Source organism: Rhinolophus ferrumequinum, chromosome 12, assembly GCF_004115265.2.
Source record: "Rhinolophus ferrumequinum isolate MPI-CBG mRhiFer1 chromosome 12, mRhiFer1_v1.p, whole genome shotgun sequence".
Classification (NCBI taxonomy): domain Eukaryota; kingdom Metazoa; phylum Chordata; class Mammalia; order Chiroptera; family Rhinolophidae; genus Rhinolophus; species Rhinolophus ferrumequinum.
Window position 1 is genome coordinate 80,872,699 of NC_046295.1, and position 20,536 is coordinate 80,893,234.

At 58.7% G+C, this 20,536-nt stretch overlaps 2 protein-coding genes across 4 annotated transcripts in view; one reads left to right on the top strand and one right to left on the bottom strand.

Annotated features, from left to right (window-relative positions):
- Positions 1–706: 706 nt before the first annotated feature.
- MYMK (myomaker, myoblast fusion factor) lies at positions 707–10,225 on the bottom strand. The gene is made up of 5 exons (XM_033123768.1): positions 9,802–10,225; positions 5,502–5,616; positions 4,532–4,680; positions 1,920–2,036; positions 707–1,365 (listed from the first exon to the last, which is right to left on the bottom strand). Exons 1-5 carry the CDS (start codon positions 9,934–9,936, stop codon positions 1,216–1,218), a joined length of 666 nt encoding a protein of 221 aa, XP_032979659.1. The 5' UTR covers positions 9,937–10,225; the 3' UTR covers positions 707–1,215.
- An 8,144-nt stretch (positions 10,226–18,369) lies between these two features.
- The window catches only part of ADAMTSL2 (ADAMTS like 2), a 36,482-nt gene continuing 34,315 nt past the window's right edge, over positions 18,370–20,536 (top strand). For 2 of the 3 annotated variants that reach the window (XM_033124056.1, XM_033124057.1), the window contains exons 1-2: positions 18,370–18,628; positions 20,371–20,461. In XM_033124056.1, coding sequence (XP_032979947.1) covers positions 20,372–20,461 — 90 coding nt within the window. In that variant the 5' untranslated portion in view covers positions 18,370–18,628; position 20,371. The remainder of the gene's footprint in view (positions 18,629–20,370; positions 20,462–20,536) is intronic. The other variant, XM_033124058.1, reaches the window with a different exon arrangement.

Here is a 20,536-nt window from a genome sequence, read left to right on the forward strand (position 1 = left end):
TGGCAAGGACCCTGGGCGCCATGTGAAGAGCTGAGTGGGCTGCTTTGTCATTAACAGGTTGTGGGGACAGAAAGATGCTGAGCCAGGGCCAGGCTGTGGGTGTCCAGAACCTGAGATGCCAGACCTCTGGGCAGTTAGGGAGGCTGACAGATGGGGTGGAGGGCCCAGCCAAGGAGTCCACTTTGTCCCCAGGCCCAGGTGCTGGAGCCAGCTTTCTCTCAGTCCCCTAAGGTGTGCAAGAGGTGACTTTGGGACAAATAACGGGCCGCCTCCCACGGTGGGAGTGGATGTGGGTAACTGCATGGTCTGGAAACACAAACAGGTCCCAGAGAAGTGTAGGTAACTTCCTGCCTGACAGATGTGCCTGGATTATTCGGGAAGTCAGGGTGGGACGGACCTGTGGAGAGGCTCAGGTTTGTGAGGTGATGTCTGGGAGGCCAGCTTCCGCCACCCCCCGGGGCCCGGTGCAGACAGGCTCTGGACGGGAGCAGGCTGACCTCCCTGTGAGCCCAGCTTTTGGCCCTGTCATCGGCCTCTGCCCAAGGTCCCTGCACCCAGACCCACCTTCCCACGCTGAGGAGCCTTGGGCAGGGCTGAAAGCCGGGGTGGCGTGCTCAGAGGACTGAAACGGGTGCTCACTCGGGCTCCCAGTAAGGTCAATAAATCAAGGTGATTCTTATTGGTTATTGTCATTGAAACGGCTAGATGTAGGGACCCAGCTGGAGAGACAGCCAAGGGGCAGGCAGGCCTGGGCCAGGGACAGAGCTGGCCCTGCTGGCCCTGGCTTCCTCAGTGGGCGTGCTCAGAGCCTGAGGGCATAGGACCGAGGTGGTGATGCCAGTTTCCAAGAGAAAACAGATGGCACGGGAGGACACAGGACCGGGTGGTGGGCAGAACCCCTTTGTGGTTGGGACTGGGCTGGGACTTTTGGGGACGGGGAGGTGGAGAGGACAGACGCTGGCTCCAGGATTCTGCAGACATGCCGTCCAGCCATGCCCGAGGCCTAGGAGGAGGGAGAAACGTCTTTTCTTTCCAGCTTAGTACTTGGGTTCTCCAGGAGTGCTCAACACAGTGGGTGCTTCCCAACCCCCTGGGACCTCTCGGAATAGGAGCACAGAGTTTCTCCTGGACAGCCTGGGCTGGGGAAGGACAGGAGGGCTCTCACCAGGCATAAGACGGGTCAGGCAGGGGCTTGGAGCGGGTAGGGGTGCAAAGTCAGATACAGGCACAGCACAGGGTGCCGCAGTCCAGCTTGGCCGGGGGCCCTGCGCCTCCAGCCTTCTTGTTCACCTTGGGCAGCAGCAGGATGAAGGACATGGCCAGCGCGCAGTGGTAGAAGCTGTGCACATAAGTGTGATCCCAGTCCTGCAGGGGTGGAGGGGGCGTGTGTGTCCGTGTGCGGCTTTTCACCCCTGCAGCCCATCTCCTCTTCAAGCCCCCATTCTCCTGCGCGTGCGCTCGGTGCCTCTGCTGTGTGCCTGGCACCTGCCACTTCCATGGGCTCCTCCCCAACCCCCTCCCGTGTCCTGGGAGTCTGGCCAAGTGCCTTCCTCCAGGAGGCCTCCCCTCATGATCCAGCCCCCATGGTCTCTCCTGCCACCAAATGCCGAGGTCACTCAAGGTCTGTGTCATCCACGGACCCTCTGACAATGAGGCTGAGGCCCCTCCCTCGCTCCCTCCCTTCCTCCTCTCCTCTCTCCTCCTCCTTCCCTTTCTCCATCCTCCTGTCCAACCTCCTTACTCCCTCCTCCAGGTTGGAGCTCCCGCCCCAGGCCCTTTCTGGGCTGTGCAGCTCATTGCAGACGGAAGCTCCCTGCATCGATGGCAGTGGTGTGGGGAGGGAGAGGACACTGCCCGGGAGGCGTGGGCCTCTGTAGTGGACCTTGTGGCAGCTGTGCCCCCGCCCCCCACCTGGGTACCTCAAAGAAGAAGCGCAGCATCAGAGCCAGCGCCCCGAAGCACAGGCCGGGGCCTATCTGCTGGGTGTAGACACTCTTGTCGGGGTACAGACCCTTCTTCTCCTTCATCTGCTGCAGCTGTGGGAGAGGGATGCCAGGAAAGCTCTTAGGGCACAGTGTCCATCTGGGAACAGCCGCCCGGAGCCAGGGGAAGAGCTGGCCCTGGGCACTCGATCCCTGGTCATCCTCGGGTGGGAGGTGGGGCTCTGGGAGATGCCCCGAGGAGCCCACAGCCTGGGTGACAGGGCTGGGAGCCCCTTGGGCCATTGGGCCCCTCGAGGACCCCTCGCCTGCCTGTTTGGGATGTAATAAGGCTCCCCTTTATGGTTCCCTCTCCCAGCCAGAGAGGAGCCCTGAGGAGACCCGACTCGGTGACTGTTCACAGCCGAGGGGTGTGGAGCGTGGGGCTTGTCTACCAGCGTGGCCCTCGGGGGTCTGCGAGAGCCCCCGGTGTTTCAGTAGTCAATGGACACCTGTGCTATTTATTAGGCACACTTGACCGGCACGTGAAATCTGCGACTTCTCAGATATCGATGCTTAAATTTAGAGGGAGGCTCACGTAAGTACGTACGTACGTTTAAAAAGATGGGTTCACAGACCAAAAGGATGAGGCAGGTGCAGTTGTACATCCCGAGAACCCCGCCCCATGGGGCCAGGGTGTTTCGGGTGGAAGCAAGATCCACACACGGTAGCAACGCACAGACCCACTGGCTGGCACACACAAAGGAAGGCCCTGGGCAACCTCGCACCAGGGCAGGGCAGGTTTCACTACCAAATGAATTATGAAATGCAGTCCGGTTTTCAGTGTTCTAGAATTTGCCATAGCCGATGAGGAATCCGGACCTGTAGTAGCTAGCACACACAGGTAGCGTGTGGGTACAGCAATTGTGACCCTCGGTGTGGGGGCTGCAGCCCAGGGAGCCCTCATCCAGCCAATCCTGCACCTGCCCAAGGTCGCGCCTGGACCTGGCCCTGCCACCGCGCCGTCCGTCATACACCTCTCTCTACTTCCTCTCCCTGGGTGCCACTGTTCCCAAACCTGACTCAAGAAGGCATGAGCCTCTGGGAGAAAAATCCACCCTCCTTCCAGGAAACAACTGCCCTTGAAAATCCAAAATAAACTCCACATTAAATGGTCTAGAAAACACAAGTTGAGCCCCAGATGTAGGGAGCCAGGCAGCCCTCTCGGTTCCTGCGGCTGGATCCACAGCCTGAAGGCCATGGAAGTCTCTGTGGCATTTCATGGGGACACCGAGTGACCGGTTTTCTGGCTAATTAAACTCTAGCCCAGGTTGAGACCTGGCCAAGAGCTGCGGGAGCTGCAGCCCTCCCGGCCAGAACAAGGAGTCTTTATCCTGCTTCCTGCCGGGGAGTCAGCCCATCGGCCGAGTCCAGCGCTCTCTGTGTTTATGCATTCCAGCATATTCCTTAACCTGGCCCTTCTCGGGTCCAGACAAGTCAGACCCAACACACTTCCTCTCTGCTCACAGGCTGTGCCGAGGGGCCTCCTGGGTCAGCACAGGGCCAGCTTTGCCTCCCTAAGTTGGAGTGGAGTGGGGAAGATGCACCCTCTCTTATTGGCAGTGTAAACCCTCTACTCCTGGGTGTAGAGAGCAGCAGGGAGTGTTTAGAAAGCTCGCCACCAGAACGTCAGTTTCCCTCCCCAGCCTGTAAAATGGGTTAGTGGGCACTCCCGTACTGCCTGCCCAGCCTGACCCCTCTACCCTGAGAACTGCCCTCCTGCCTTCCAGGCCTGGGTTCTGCTCACTGCAAGGCTCAGCTCCCTCCCTGCTTCTGAGTCCGAGGAAACGGCCCCAGTCCATCTTGCCGCAGCCCCTCTTTAGCTTGGGCTGGTGTGAGTAGTGGGTTTGGGTCCTTGCAGCCAGGAGGGCCTTGGTATGACAGAGGGTGCAGGGAGGCGTGGGGACCACATGTAAAGGGTCTGTGGGTGCCAGGCCCTCGGTGCCCTGTGAGAGGCCATTCATGCTGGGAACTCGGGCTCTGGTTGCCTCAATACCTGTGAGCAGTTCGATCTTGCTGTTGACCTCACCCCACATCCTCCTTTCTCATTAGACCCCAGCTGAAGGCTCACTTTCTCCAGGAAGTCTTCCCAGGTTAACCCAGGCCATTTCCGATTGATATTGCATTTCGAAAGCAACCATTCTCTTCAGTAATAATAATAATGGCCCCTATTTGTCGAGTACATTAGAAGCCAGGTTCTGTTCCAGTATTTAAGATGCATTATCTCAATTAATCCTTGAACCGATCCTATGAGGCGGGAACTGGACTGTTATTGTAATACCTACTTTACAGATAATGGAAACTGAGGCAGAGAAGTTCAGTAACTCAGGTTAGGTCCAGATCTTGTGAGTTAGAGACACGCTACGAACTTGCACGGCGTGGCCGGGGTGCCTGATGGTCATTTTCTACGTGATTTCACTGAAGCCGTGTCCAGCCTGCTCACCCACAGGAGGGAGGTAAAGGGAGATCCCAGGTGGGAGGAGTCACAGTCGAGGAAGGGGCGCCCCCTCCCCCCCCCCCCCCCCCCCGTTGAAGAGGCGCACACTACGCACCCATTTGGCTGCGATGATGAGGACGGCTGTGCCGATGGGGCCCGAGTACACCCCGTAGCCCCCGCGGTCGTGGTAGATCCGCACGGCAATGGTGAGAACACCAAACATCACAAGAGTCGACCTCTTGGGCTCGTCAAAGTCGGCCAGTGCTGGAGGGAGGGGGAGAGAACCCGAGAGAGGTGAGCGGCCTCTGCTCCCCCGGAGGCATACCTTCGGGGCCCAAGGGTGGCTGGTGTCTCTCTGCCAGCGTGAACCCAAGGCCTGGCCTGCTCAGCCAGAGGCCTGAATGCCAGGCTGCGGCTTCTCCACGGACTGAGAGCTTAGACGATGCTGGCGGGAGGTGACTCTAATAAACAGGTCAATATGTTTATGCGAGGGACTAGGAAGGAGTCCCTTCCACGGGGACCATTAGGACCAAGACACAAAGAGAGACACCAGACAAGAAAGATCAGCGTCCTCCACAGGGCCTGCCTGGTCGAACAGCAGGAGGCCCTGGCTCACGGGGTCGGTGTCCTGACATTGCCACGAGACAATGATTAGGGGACAAAAGCTACAGAACGACATGGTTGAACGATCCCATCTTCCTACAAACCCGAGCTGGAAACTGCGTGTGAAGAAAAGGTCTTAGGGGTGGCGGTGGGTGCGAACCCCGAACGGTGAACAGAGGTTTCCTGGGGGAAGACGGCGGGCAGGGCTCTTTGATTCCTTCCTGTGCGTGCTTCTGCCAGCTACGTTGGTCATAGCAAACCTTTGTTAAATGTGTAAGTTAAAAAGGACGCAGAAAATGGCAACGGGGCATTTAGAACTGCATATTCTTTTTTATAGATTAAGCTCGGCTCTGAAGCCCAGGAGAGCGGGCAGGTTCTCAGACATGAGGAATGGGGGTGCGCAGGCAGCGGGCTGGGCAGGCGTGGACGGTGGGGGGTATGGGGCCCCGTCTGTAGGCCTGCGCGAAAGGGGCACCACTCACCCATCAGCGAGACCCACATGCTCAGCGCCGTCCCGTAGACACTGAAGTACTCCAGGGTGTCGTGACGTATGAAGCAGAGCACCCACAGGCCTGGCCCGTCGCAGGCGTGGTAGAGCTGCCAGAAAACCCACAGGCGATCAGCGGCTGGAGAGGGCCGCGCCGGGGCCACACTCCCGGGAGCCAGACCACTCACTAGCTGCGAGACCTTGGGCTGATGGCTTAATGGCTCCAAGTCTCAGTTTCCCCATCTGAACAATGGGGACACTGCTGACTGTTCCCCTCAGAGGCTCCTGTGTACGGGGGCTGGGTGTCGCTCAGACGAAGCCCTCAGAGGTAGGGAACCTAAAATGTGATCTACACATTCACTCCTTCCATACTGGGTTTACTGAGAGCAGGTCTCTGCATCCTTTCACCAACATTGGATGTGAGGCCAGTGTCTTTTTTTGGGGGTGCCAGTCTGCTCTTCGGGGGCCTTTCCCACCCATCATTTACTCTCTGATGACTGGGATACCCCACAGTGGAAGTTCTCAGACCTAAGTGGGCATCCAATCACCTGGGGGCCTGTGGAGACTCAGGCTGCTGAGCCCACCTCGAGAGTTCCCGCCTCAGCAGGTCTGGGTTGGGGTCGGAGATCTGTGTTTTTTTGCAGAGTTTTCAGGCTGGTGCCAATGCTGCTGGTGGGGAACTCACTTGGAGAACCACCGGTCTACAGCCTTCAGCTTCTGTGTCTTTAAAGTGCAGGAAGGCTGCAAAGACCCATGCATTGAATGCGGCACCGGGGCTCGCCCATCTGTCCCCCATACTCTCGCAGTGGGCTCCCCAATATCTAATTTCACAGCAATTTTTAAAGCAAAATGTGTGTATGGAGTCTTTTCAAAGCCGTCGCCTTATTTCTAGCAGAAAACATCTCTCTCCTTTCGTGTACACATTTCATCATTTTAAGTAATATTTAATTATATGACATAATTATTTTGACAAGTTCCACGGGCACAAACAAGTTTGGGAACCAGCACAATGGACTCTTGATGAGCTCGCTCAGTGGGAGGGAGGAGGCTAGCGTCTGGAGGCGCCAGGAAGGTGTCGGGGGAGCAGGAGCCCTGGGTCACCTGGTGAGTCGAGCAAGTCGGGGTCGATTTAGAGTTCGTCCTGGTTACAACTGTAGGTGACCTAAAGTTCAGGTGCACCTAGAAGGTATTAATAGAGGTATAATGTCCCGAACAAAGGAGGAGAGAGACGGTCCTGCTTCTCTCTGTCCTGGTCAGACCCACCTAGGGAACTGTGTGGAGTTCTGGATGCTGCATCTTTTGAAGTGACTCTGGCATAGACGAGGCTGGAGGAGAGCAACCAGGCAGTGGACATGATTGTGTAGCTGGGGAAAGAGAAGCTTCAGGAGGGGCCTGATCAAGGGGCTCACATCTCTGTGGCACAGAGGAGGGAGGAGAATGCTAGCACCTTATGGCTCTGATCAGCAGAGCCAGGCCCTAGAAGTGACACGAATGTTCTCCTGCCCTCCTGCTCCTTCTAGAACTACATCTCCCTCGTCCCCTCCCCAGCCTGACTGCCGGCTATCTTTGTACCCTGGCCTCTCTTTTGTAGCACAGATCACCGTGTATGATCACAGACTTAATCACTGTGGTATTCTGAGCAGTGTCTGTGCCTTGCCCTCACCAAGAGCAGGAATAACCTCTGTGTCACCCTGTGTCACCCCGGCCAGGACGCCAGCTCCCTGTGTAGAGCTGGCTGACAGCTGAGCTCAGTCAGTGTCTGTCGTGGGAATGAATGTAGGCTCAGGGAGGCAGGGTTCGGAGAGCTCTGATGGAGAGGTGGCCTCCCCACCATGCCCTTGCTCGTCTCTGTTGGACGGGCAAGGCAGGTGAGAGTCAGAGCTGAGATTGGACCAGCCTCCGTGCCTCTGATGCCTCCCATGCAGGGAGCAGACCTGGACCAGTGAGGTCACTGGCAGGGTTGGGGTGCGGCTGGGGGCCTGGAGGGAGAGAGCACAGCTTTTGGAGGCTGACCTAACAGGTCCTTGCCCTGTGAGCTCAGGCAAGGGGCTGACGGCTCAGGACCCCTTCTGTGAAATGGGGACAAGAACACCCACTCCATGGGGTGGACCAGGGGATTCCATGTGACAGAGCACATTGCAAGGTGCCTGGCACAGAAATGGTGATTGTATGGTGGGTCCTGCTCAGAACCCAGGAGAAGCATGAGAGAGGCAGACCTTGCGATGGTGCCATGTGGGGCTGCGGGAGAAAGGGGCAGTGTGGCTTTGAGGCCGAGGACATTTGTCACAGGAGGCAGCTGCCCCTGCCACTCTGGGTGGGGCAGGGTGGGACAGGGTGGGCCTCTGAGGGTAGTGGGGAGGCAGCTGTGGGGCCAGCCCAGCCTAGGCAGGGAGGGGTCTGGCAATGCCTGTGGTTTTCAGGCCGGGCCTAACAGAAGCCTGGGAACCAGACCTGGCTGCTCTCCCCAGCCCTTAGACCCCTGCACCCACGGAGAAGTCCCGTATTCACACTGTGCCTCCATTTTCTCATCTGTCAAATTGACCTCCCGCCCCTCACCCATGCTGGGGTCCCAGGACGAGCAAGTGACATGGCATTCAGCAAAGTGCCTTGAAAAAGCCGGGAGCTCCAGAGCGTTCACGGTGCCACACGTGGCGGCCTTTCTGGGACTGTTTCTTCATCTGTCAAATGAGCCCGTCCCAATCCCAGGCTCACGGGGAGCTGAGAAAACGACGTCAGATAGTGTGCGTACAACACCCAGCAAGTCGCTCACCCTGGACACGGGCTCGTGGTCAGTGCCTTGTGGCTAAGGTCTGTCCCAGCAGAGGTGGAGACCCCAGCCCTAGGGAGTCCGGTTCCTCAAAGGATCCAGCCCTTCCCAGTCCCTGCCGCCCACGTGCAGGCACAGCTTCTCTCATTGTGGGCAAACCAGGATGCGGGCCTGACACACGGACACGAGGCTGCAGACAGATGCGTGTGTTCCAGACCTCACCACCCCGCCTCCCCACACACCCTGTCGCTTGCCCACAGAGCTCTGCTGCTGGGGAACGAGGCTGGCTCGGGGTGGGAGGCACGCGATTTCTCACGTCTGGAACTGCCACGCAAAGAAATCTGGGGGAATGCTCACCTCCCCAGCACGTGCTTCTCATGGGGAGTCGGGCTTAAATGAAGGGTGGGTCTGATGCTTGAGAGAGAGAGAGAGAGAGAGAGAGAGAGAGAGAGAGAGAGAGACCACTTTGGGAGTCCAGCAGTGAGGGTGGGCGTGGGGGAGACAGAGGGACGCAGAGACAGGAGGCAGGAAGGAACTAAGACATAGATGATGGATGGACAGATGCTTGATTAGGTAGGTAGCTACATAGATAGGTACTAAGTGGACAGACAGAAGGCAGAGGGATGAATGGAGTCAGAGAGACACATGGAGCGTCAGAGGAACAAAGCTAGAGAGGGACAGACCAAGAGATTTACAAAGAGCAAATTCTATGGGGATGTAATTCCAGAAATCAAGAGAGAACCAGACACAGACGGAGAGAAAGGAAAAAACAAAAAACATGGAGAGAAAAAACCAGTAACAGAAACAGAGCAAAAGAGACTCACAGGGAGGTGGGGTGGGGAACAAAGAGAGAAAGAGAGCTAAGATTGTCATCTAGACGTATAAATAGAAAGAGAAAGACGGAGAGAGAGAGAGAGGGAGAGAGGGAGAGAGGGAGAGAGGGAGAAGAGGGAGAGAGAGAGAGAGAGAGAGAGAGAGACAGAGGGAGAGAAGCAGGCCCCAAGAAGGAGAGATAGAAGGAACACGAGCAAGGCCCTCCTGAAGTGGGGCCAGCTCCAGAATTTAGGACTCGGACTCGCCCAGGCCCTGCACATTCCCTAGAGCCCCCTAACCCCGTCCTGGGCCTGGCTCACCCGCTCCTCTCTGTTCAGCCACCCTACAAGTATCTTTGGGTGGGGGAGGGGAAGCTGGAGCCACAGTGGCCTTGAGCACTTTTGGCCAGTGGCAAGGAAAGGGGCGCCCTGGAAGGACACGTCCTCAACAGGCTGACTCTGGCCCACTGTGGGCTTGGTCTCACTTACACCTATCCCAGAGCACCTTCCCGGCACCGATGGAGAAACTGAGGTCCAGAGGGGCTCCCCCAACCCTGTCTCCTGGTTTCTGGGCTCTTTCTTTCACCTCCAAATCACTTTTATTTATCACAAAACTCAGGAAAGTAGTGGGAAGACCGGCCTTCTCCTCTGCCTGCCTGCGGGAGGGTGCCCTGTGCGCGTCGGGTCCCCTCCCCCACCCCGGGCCCCAGACTCACCGCCTCGAAGAACATGGTGAAGAGATAGACCATGGCCTCCATGTGGAACCGCCTCTTGGCAGCAATGCTGATGGTGGGGAGGAAGGCCAGGCTGCTGAGGGTCGGCAGGAGAAGTTTGGCTACGAGGGTCCCCATGGGCAGGGCAGGAAGGGTGGGTGCTGGCCTCCTGGGTCCCCAAAAGGAGAAGGCCTGCTCCCTTCAGTGGGGGCTCCGATGGCAGCTGTGGTTTAAATGCCCTGACGGGAGGGAGGCAGGAATATGACTACACATGTCGTGCAGCACATGGAGGGGGTCCAACAGCTGAGGCACACGTGGTCAGCACTTGTCTCCGATTTTTTTTTCTTCTTTTTTCAGAGGCCAGAGTCATTCATTCAAAGAGACCACACTTCTTTTCTCTGAGGCAACAACCTTAGAGAAAAGTCCCCGTGAGTACAGCCCCCAACTTCCAGCCACTTTCCATCCTGGCCCTCTCCCCAGGGCACGCAGGAGCCCAGAATGAAGTAGCAGTGGACTCGGCGGCTCGAGTCCCATGTCCACAGGTGGCTAGAGGTGAGAGAACGCAAGGTTTAGCCAATTCTAAACACTGAAGGGACCTTGTAGATAAGTTTCGCACTTTCCAGCCCACCTGCACTTCACTTCTTGCTCGCCTGCTCTCTTCCCAGCTGGGTTTCCTTGGTCACTATATTAATGAAACTGACATTCTTTTGTACTTGGTTACATTGTTTCACACCTGAAGTAATCAGACCAGGACATCTCTATTAGTGTTCTCAGGACCAGGCTGACGCTGGGCCTTCTCAGCATTCCTTGGCCAGCCTTCAGGAAATTACCTTCCCTTTTTGTAAGAGGTCCCGGGGGAATTGCCTGGCAGGGTGCCCCCTTATCCTCTGGCCAAGGAATGATGCGGGGGGATGGTGTGTGAGCCACCCAGGCTGACTCTCTCCCTGGACTCGTTGCCTAATTGATTGACTGGTTCATTTATGTATTTGCTGTCTGCAAAAGAACAGCTTTTACCACTGTTTTGTTTTCTCATCATGATGTCACGTAGGACAAAATGCACAGAGTTTGAGCATACAGCTTGATGACTTTTGACAAGTGCTTATCTGCCTGTGTGACCCCCGTCACCCCAGGATGTTCTTTGTGCCCTTTGCAGCGATGCCCCCCAGCAGAGGTAGCCGCTGTTCTCGAACTTCCTGCAGAGGGAGTCATGCAGTGTGCATTCTTTTGGGACTGGCTTCGTTACTTCTTTCACTGGACGATCTCTCAGATTCACCCACGTTGTGTCAAGTGGCTCGTTCCTTTGGTTGCTGGGTGGGTAGTAGTTCACTGTGTGGATAGGCCACCTCTCTGTCCCCCAGGAACTGGAATCTGGAGTGTGGGGACAGCAGGAGTGAGGCCGACTGGTGCTGACACTTCTCAGCTCTTCCAAGGGAGGCTGCAACTACTCCCTGGCCTTCTGAGGCCTGGCTGCTCTGCCCTTCCTTCCATCTGGGAGCTCCTTCACACCTTTCCAGAAATCCTATTTGTGTCTTAAGTTGGCTGGAGCCTATTTCTGCTGTTTGCAAAGAAAGATCCTGCTTGATACATCTGCTCATGTCATTTTTCTGCTTAAGTACCTTCCAAGGCACCCACAGCCCTGGGGGTGAACTCCAAGCTTTCAAGGAGACTGCTGGGCCATCTGCGCCCAGCTCGGTTCCCCCCACCACTGCACACCCGTCTCCACCTACTCTCAGACCCCGTCCCTCCTTCCCAGCCTCCCCACCCCCCTCAAAGAACATATTTCTTCCTCCTCTGCCATCTGTGGGGAGGACTCCCCACCCCCTTAGGCAATCGAAGGAGCCCCAACACGCTGCTCACTCCCATCCTATCACGGACCACTCTGTGTGGTGCTGTTGCTGTGGGTTACTCAGCTTCTGATCCCACTGGGCCCGGCTGGCCGGCTCACTGCCCTAGCCCCCGGGGCCTGAGCCTGGCACATGGTAGGTGTTCAACAAACACTGCTGAATGAATGACTTTGTTAAAAGGATGAATGAAAGTCCAGGGAGGCGGGGCCCCTGCACATTTCAGTCTGGCTCTTAGGAGCCCAGATTCCTCTCCAAATGTGAAAACCAGATCCTGCTGTGTGTGCGGCTCTGGGTAAGAGGAAGGCGACCCCCTTCAGCCCATCACAGACACCCCGATCATCCCTGCCCACCTCCCTGCCCACCTCCCTGCCCCTCAGCTCCTGCTCAGACCCAGCCCCCAGCCCCAGCTTCCAGTAGGAGGAGAAAACCTGTGGTGAGGAAATGCGATTAGATGTCAGGTGCTAGGAGAGAAGTCTCTGGAGCCATAAACCCTACTCAGAAGCAGGAAAACATTCCACAGTTGGTTTTGTGCATGAGTGTGTGTGTGCGTGAGCGTGTGTGCGTGTGTGTGTGTGTGTGTGTGTGTGTGTGTGTGTGTGTGTGTTTTGCAGCTGTAAACTCTAGGGCCAGGGCTGTAAGCTCGGGGAAGGGAAAAAGAGAAGGGGGAGGTGGGGGAGGAAGGCAGGCGTGGTTGCCCATGTGTTTCAGTGATTAAGGAGGAAGGGGGCCGAGGAGGGGCTGCTGCAGAGCAGGGACACAGGTGGCTGGGCCTGGGAGAGCCCCAGGAGCCCCCTGCAGAAAGGCTGGAATGGAGCTGCTGTCCGAGGTGGGGAGCCTGAGTGCAGGATGGCGGTGGGGGGGACGGCCTGTGTGTGGCTCCCATCTGAGCCCTGGCTGCTTGGAGACAGACCAGCTGGCTCGGGGGAAGGCGTCCAGCTCTGAACAGGACTGAAATGACCCTCGGTTCTCCCTGCAGCAGGGGAAGTGATTGGCCTGGGGCGCTGGGAGAGGGGGAGGCAGAGTGCAAGAGACAGGCCGGCTGCTTTGGGGCGCTGCTGCCTCTAGAGGCACAGGGTGGGGGGCCAGGACCAGGCTGGGCTGGGAGCCGACTCAACCTGGGCAGGCTCTGAGCCAGCAGAGACGTGCGCTGGCATCCCCTGTCCTTCCCGCCCTCCTGTGGCCTCCGGCTGCCAGCCCGCCTTCCATATTCCCCACCCCCACCCCACCTCACCTGCTCCTACTTTGGCCAAACCAGATCCCATAGGCTACATACCCTCCTTCTGCCAGGACTGCCTCACGCACGGTGCTTGCCTTCGGGCTCCTGCTGTAGCCCTCAGCCTTTCCTGCCCCCCAGCGGGGTGTGTCTCTCCCTTCTATCCTCTGCCGCATTATGCGGCACGTACTTGAAAACCACGTACACACACAGACATTTATTCAGCACTGACCATGTGCTGGGCTCTGTGCCAAGCATTCTTCCTACTTTGTCCCATTGGTCCTTGTCAGGAGCCGGCGGTGGTGGGGAAATGCTTCTGCTCTCCCCATTTCACAGAAGAGGAGACTGAGGCCTAGAGAGGCGTGGAGACTGGCTCTAGGCACATACTCTTAGCGCAGCACCCATGCTGTCCCACGTCTCAGCAAGGCAGGGGCGTCCCTCCCGGCACCAGGGGGCCCGGGTAGTATCCCTTTTCTGCCCAGCAGATGGCGCTGGTCCCAATAGGAATCGGTAGGGGTCAGTCCTGGGTGGGTGGGACTGTGGGGAGTGTGGGGTGTGGGTAGTGGGAGCCCACCCGCCAGCGCCCCCTTCCCTCACCCTCCTCTGCCTGAGCAGGCTGCTTTATAGAGGTGCTGAAATGCCTGGAATGCCACCCTGCTCCCGCCTCCGGGACAGCTGTCTGTCTGCTCTGCCCGGCCCAGGATTGCTGGGCCAGCTGCTGCATTTGCGTCCTCCAAGTTGTGAACACCCGACCCACAGCTCTGGTCACCCCAGAGTACGGAGGGCCTCGTGGCTCTCCGAGTAGGGGATCCACTGAGGCCCTACTGCACCTGGTGGGAAGAGGTCTGGGCTTCTGCGCTCCCCAACTCCTTCCATGGGCCCCCCAGCCTGGACTGCCATCCACAGCCTTCGCTCTATGCCCGCGTCATGTGTGTCTGGTGTGTCTGCAACTGGGCTTGTTACAGCAATCCTGCATTATCTCCAGCAGCGGGCTGAAAACTAGAGTCTCGAGCCATCCCCAGCTCCTAAACACCTGGCAGGTGCGCCAGGCGGAGGGCCCCGCCCCTTCCCAGCTCTAGAGCCAGGCGTGGCCTTTGCCCCTGGGAGCCTCTGAGTTCTCATCTGCAAAATGGAGCTCACACTGTCCCTGCCTTATAGGCTGGCTGTGAGCACGGATGTGTGTGTGACGCTCTGAGCCGGGCTGGCCCCCAGGAAGTGTTGTCTAGGTGTCTGAACAGCAAACCAGTTCAGAGGTTGCAGGGAGTTCTCATCCTCTGAAGATCCGCCTCCCCATCCATTCACCCAGGAGCTTGGGGAAGGGGCTGGGATTTGGACCCAGGCTTGCTTACATCACACAGCCAAGTGACCACCTGCTCCCCCATTGTGGCCACTGGGTGCTGCCATTCATGAAGCCACCTCCTTGGTGTGCTGAGAAGTGAGGCAGAGAGGAGACAGAGCTCCTTGGGGACAGGCCTGTGGCATACAGTTAGGCGGCCTTTGTGGGCTGAAGACTCCTCAGTGGCTTCTGCAGGTTTGCTGGAAAGACACCAACCTTTCTGCTGTCTACAGCCGGGCTGGCCCCGACCACCTGGGCAGGCTAAGAAATCCAGGACGCCGTACAGATGCAGCTCCGGCCAGCCCCACTGTCCCCTCGCCCGGTGGTGGTCTGTTCCTCTGTCTGGCCACGCAGCAAGCTCACTTCCCAGCCATGCCAAGGCTTCTCACAGTCCCCTCCTTGCTCCAGCTTTGGGGACAAAGGAGCCTCTTTCTTGTGGATTCTGAGAGCAAGAGTGGCCGAAACCCCCCTCTGAGTCCTCCCCACATGAACTACAAGACTTAGCCTCGCAGAAATGCCAGGGCTCCTGGCTGAGCGCAGAGGAGGAGACTAAGGAGTTCGTTTTGTGGTCCCACCTCCCACCTGCAGACCCCAGTGGTCTGCCGGGGTGGTTCTTCCCAAATGTCCAGCTTCCAGGGCCCAGACTGGGCAGGGAGCTTGTGGGGAGAGGCCGGCTGCTCCGGCTGTCCTCTGGGGCCTGGACCTCTTCCTGGCCTGGCTGGCTACCTCCGACACAGCCAGATGGTGCTTTGGCGGCCTAGTCCCTATTGGGTGTGAGGGCTCTGCTGTCCCAGGCCCTGGGTGGCCGCAGAGAGGACAGGAGGACGTTGAGGACAGTGGGAGAGGTGGCTGCCTTCTAGGCCACGTGGGCTGGCCCGTGTGTGGGGTCCTTTTGAGCTCTGCTCTGGACACTTGGCTGTGCAGGGCAGGGCTGGCCATCCCAGGCCCTCTGTGCCCTCCCTCACCCCAGCCCTTCTCCTCCCCAGCCGGCTTCTGTCTTCCACCTTGTTTTCCCACGCCCCTCCTCTGCTTCCTGCAGACATGTGCCCAGTTTTCTGGTTTCCAAGCTCCTCCTCAGACATCCAGAAAGCTCTGGTGGAAAGACAATGTCCTTCTAAAAAACAGGTGTCCATAGCGCCCCTTCTCCAGCCAGGGCCCCACAGGGGACAATGTGTGTGGGTGGAGGGGAGGGCCACCCCATGGCCAGCAGGGAGCTCTGCCTGGGGAGAGTAGAGGGGGCACCTCATCCTCACCCCCAAAGGACAACGAGGCCTGGCCACAGGAGCTGCCTGATAAATCCATGCCTTTGTTTACTGGGCACTTACTGTGCACTGGGACCCTTGAGTTGCTGCGTACGCAGTGTGAACCAGGAGCAGCCACAGCTTGGGGAAGACGATTCAAGCCCAACATGAGAAGCCAAAGCAAAATGCTGGGGTACCTGGGGGCCTTCCTGGAGGTGGTGACCTTGGAAGATCATCGTGGGGGGGCCAAGCATGTGCAGATAAGGGTACAAAAGAAGGGCTCCAGAGAGGAGGAACAGGAGCTAAGATGGGGGCTTGAAGTTGTTTATTTCAGTAACTCTGCGGGGAGCACTGTTTGAATTACAGGAAGGATGGGTCCAGGAGGCAGTGACCTGGAGGGCTGCTGGCTGACTTGTGGGGCTCGGGGCAAAAGGTGGGGTTTCTTGTTCACAGAGTAGGACACAGCTTCCTCCTTCCTGCACAGTGTCTCCCGACCGGTCAGCGTGTTCCTTCATTTGCTGTTAGTGTCATGTGCTTCGGGCCTAGGATACACCCCGGGTGAGTGCTCACTCTAGCACCCCACTCCGGGACTCAGATGGTCCCAGCCCCCTGGGGGGCAGAGAGCAGCCCTGTCACGGGGCGGGCCATGCTCGAGCGGAGGCTTCCAGCCCGGAGCACGCTCCGTTGCTTCACTGCCCGATTGGACGATGCTTCCAGAACGTGAATTCGAGAATAATGTTATTAAGACTCAAAACGGTGACTGCAGAACATGACTCCCAAAGGAGGCCCCCTGAGCACGGGCTGTTTTGCTGTTCTGATCGCTGGTGGTATAGCCAGCCAGTGACACTGGGTTCCTGCCTTATAGGCCTGGCTGGGCCCCTGTGAGGTGGTTCCCAAGAGCACCTGAGGCCTGCCCGGCCAGGAGGGCCACGCTGACCAGTTCTCTAAATGGCTGGCAGCGGCTCCACACTTGGGCATGTCGAGGCACTTCCCACCTGTGCTTTATTTTTCATCCCTCCGAATTTGTAGGGTTTCAGGGTCCCCAGAAGCCCTCCCTGACTCCCAGTGTCCGCCCCCGAAACCCCCAGGCCACCAGTGGATCAAGTAGCCTTTAAAGCTCCCTGTAGGTCTGGAGTTTGGGGGCTTCCTGCTGGCACCTGAGGGGACCGTGGCAGGCTCCTGGAGGTAGAATGATGGGTTGGAAGCTCAGGGCCACACACCTGTAGGAGGTCACAAAGTGGGGGGAGGGGTGTAGCAGGCCTGTCTTCAAGACACTGTCTAGTTGGTGGTTGGCTATGGGGTCCCTCCCAAGAGAAGCCATTAGTCACCCTGATGTTGGCTGGATGGGGAGCTTAGGATGGTTGTGGGGGTGCAGGGCCCTGGGCGTGCCTGGGAGAGAACGGGGCAGAGGCCTCCAGAGTGAGAAGGATGGATATTGTGTCTGTGAGGGATGGCGAGTGTGTGCGCCAGGTGTCTGCATTGCAGCACGTCGACCCCAGGGGGCAGTGTGTTCCTGGGTTCGAGTCTTGGTTCCACTGAATATCCCAGGGGCCCCACAGGAAAACAAGGTGATTAAGACCTGCCTCCCAGAGGGTTTCAGGGAGGATGAAAGTGATATGACAGCCTAAGACACCAGGCAGACGGGAGAGAAGGCAGTTGATCAGTACGAGCGCCGGGGTCCCTGAGGTGCCCCTTACTAGATGTGTGACCTCGGGCATTGCTCAGTCTCGGAGCCTCAATTTCTCCGCCTGTAAAATGGGGATAACAAAGATGCTGAGCTCATAGCTCTTGGCACACATGAAGTAGTCAGTACAGGGCGGCAGGCATTGTTATTTGTACTATTATTACTGGTAGCGCTCCCTCCGACCATTCCTGCTGGCGGCCAGACTCAGGGCAGAACTTGCCCAGGGGTGGAGTCATTCCCAGCTGCCAAGGAGGCCACTGAAGGAGTTCACCACAGTCCCTTCCGGCAGGGAGGATGGAGGGGAGGAGGAGGGTTTTCCAGGTGACCCTGTGGGCCTGTGACATCTGCAGCACAGAGGGTGATGGATGAAATGACTCAGATGACCTTACCAAGTGTCGTCCTGCTTCTACCCCCCACCATCTGGAGGTGCCTCTGTGTTTCAGGAGGATGGGCTCTGGGGACCCTGGTGTGCAGGGGGTAGGGGGATGTTCCCAGCTTTGCTTCAGGTGCAGACTTGCAAAGCCTGGGGTCTGCCTGGGTCCCAGGGGCTGGAGCATGTGATGATTGCTTCGTCTCGGCTCCACGCTCTGACTCAGCAGAAACACAGGTCTGGAGCCCCGAGCCTGGTCTGCCAGGGGCTGCCCAGCTGGCCTGGGCCCAGCCAGGCCACAGTGCCCCGCCAAGCTGGTGCTGAACATCTGCACAGAGTTCCCCGCACCCCCCAACCCCACCCCCCCAACTGGCCCTGGCCATTCTGGCCGTCTGGTCAGCAGGTGGTGGGCCTTTCTGTCCCTTCCCTGGAGCCCTTGACTGAGCGCTCGCTGGGTCTCCCTCAGCCCTTCCACTTGCTTAGGCCTCTGCTTCTTGGGAGAACCTTTCAGAGCCTGGCTCGGGGAACCTCAGTTTTCCTATCCGAAAAATGGAGCTCTCACACTGGATGCCTCATGCATCCCAGACTCCCTCCTCGGGAATGCCCGAGACCAGGCCCCTCTGGAGGCAGAAATTGTCAGTCCGAGGCCAGACCTCCCCTGTGACCCCAGGCTAGCGACCTCTCCGTCTGGACACCCCGACACGCGATCCGAGCTCTGGACCGGGGAAGGCGGCCTCCCTGCTCGCTGCTTCTGGGCCCAGGCAGCAGTCAGCAGGCAGCTGGGCCGGCCTGGCCGGGCTCCAGAGGCGCGGAGCGGGTTAAAGTGTGCGCCAGGCCGGCCGGCGCGGGCGGGGGACCAGCCTGGTGGGAAGTGTGAGTTCCTCCCTGTCTGCCTGACAGCTATAAAGGCGGCCGCGCCACACAGCCGCGGCTGGGCTGCACGCCGCCCTGGGAACCCCCTCTCGTGGGTGCTCTTTGAAGTGGAGGACGGAGGGCGGCAGCAAGGGGAGGAGGAGAAAGGGGAGAGGCAGAGCCCACAGCTCCCCGCACGCCCAGCCGCCCCCTGCACCAAGCACCTGGCGCCGCCTACCCACAGCCGCTCAGCCCTATCTTCAGGAGGACAACCTGCTGACCCAGGCCAGGTAGGTCGTCTCCACTCTGTCCGCCCCTTCCCTCCGCAGCCCTCCCCTGGCACAGTATGCAGCCCAGAGTCCCGGAGCATCCCCCAGCCCCCTCGGAGCCGTTATGTAACAGGAGGAGGGCCCATGGGGAGGGGTGCAGACCCTCAGCGCCGTGAGGGTGGCCCCTCAGCTCCAGCCACGGGTGCCTGAAGCTCTCCTTTGCAGAGCAAACCTCTCCCGCTGGCCAGTGGCTGTTTTTGGACCCCAGGGAGAGCTGGATCCCGCGTGAGCTGAGCCTGGCCTGTAGCCAGCGGTGTCTGGAGCCTTAATGAAAACCAAGTGTGGGGCCGGCTCAGCACCTGTCTTCAGCCCGCAGGCAGGAGCTGGGGCACCAATTAGCCAATGGAACTGCGGAAGGGGGCTCTGTGTTGGCCTGAGGCTGGTGGGGGGGTGCAGATGGAGACCTGCGGGGGAAGGGCGGCTGCTGGGGTGTGGAGGGGTGGGCAGGCAGCTGGTGAGGTGGGGGTCTCAGGGGCTCTGGCTCCAAACTCCAGGGTGCACTGCTCACTCGACCAGGACAGAGCCATTCTTGGGGTGCGAGGATGTTGTTGGCATAGGCCCCAAGACTGCAGGTGCTTGAGCTGCAAGGAAGTGAAGGTTCAGAGAAAGAGAGATGGACTTCAGGGCTCCTGGCAGGGCTTGGGGGCGTTTCACACCATCTTTGCCAGGAATTAGCCCGTTGTAGGGGATGAGTCCCTGAGTTTGCTCTGGAGCCTGGAGGCTAGTCGACCACATTGCTGTGTGGCTTTGGGGAAGTTGGCTTCCCTCTCTGGGTTCCCGGCTATAGGCTTGGTGGTTTCTGAAACCCCTTCTCCAACTTGCTGGCAAGTGATATTTAGGACCTAAGACAAACCCTGGACAGAGGCCACTACAGGACTCTGTTCCTCCCTTTGGGGACAGGGGTCCACGCCGAGGAAGCAGATGGGAAGGCTGAGGGCCAGCAGGCTGCCCTTGATTTGGCACCTGGCAGGGAGGCTGAGTAGCATTTTGGGCTAGGGTACTGTCTTGTTAAGGAGATAACCCTGTGGCCCTGGGCCACCCACACTCCACACACCAGGGTCACAGATGCCTAGGCTCTGCCCAGCCTGAGGTCCCCAAGGGCCCCAGGCCCAGCCTCCTCAGGGGCAGGGGCAAGCTGTGGCCAGGGAAGGGAAGGGCCTGGTAGAGCCTGGGACATTCATGGACCCACCCCTCCAGCCGCCCCACACGGCCAGTGGGGAAGGTCATTCTCCCATGCAGCCAGCAAGCACTGAGCACGTAAAAATCCCAAGGTGCTCTTGCTTGGGCTGGGTCTACAGTCCAAGGCAATGGAGCAAGTCCAGGTCCTCAGCTCCTTCATCCAATGATGCAGCCTGGGCCCACAGCCCCCTCGGCTGCCGCTGGTTTTCTCCACGGGCATTCTCCAGGGAGCTCAGGTATTCAGAGGCAACGCGCAGCACCTGTCCCTGAGCGCCCTCAGATTGGGGTGGTGCAGGCGTAGCACGCACACCACCACTAGTGTGTCTCAAGCCCATGGCAGGCATCGCTAATCACTCACTGAGCCCTCCCAGCAGGGCCACTGGGCAGCCACTACCAACTGATCCCAGATAACCTCATGGCCCTGGCCCTGGGTGGGCCCTGAGGGCTTTTCCCCAAAGCAGACCCTGGTTACCCGACAAAGAAGCTGGGCCTGGCCTGGGAGTGACAGTGGCCTTGCTTCCTAGGATGGACTGCAGACGGCAGCCTTCATGCTGGGCCTGGTCCCTGCTGGCTATGGCACTTATGGCTGGGGGTGTGGCGTCCACCGGGGCCACGGTGAGTGGGGAGCGTGGTTTCTCACCCAGATGGGCTGATTTGGAGGGGCTGTGTGGCAGCTGTGGGGAACATACA

Coding starts and splice junctions, on each gene's coding strand:
- MYMK (XM_033123768.1), bottom strand. CDS start 9,936: ATGGGGACCCTCGTAGCCAAACTTCTCCTGCCGACCCTCAGCAGCCTG. Junction 5,617..9,801: donor TCACCATGTTCTTCGAGGCG/GTGAGTCTGGGG, acceptor GTTTTCTGGCAG/CTCTACCACGCCTGCGACGG. Junction 4,681..5,501: donor CATGTGGGTCTCGCTGATGG/GTGAGTGGTGCC, acceptor CCCTCCCTCCAG/CACTGGCCGACTTTGACGAG.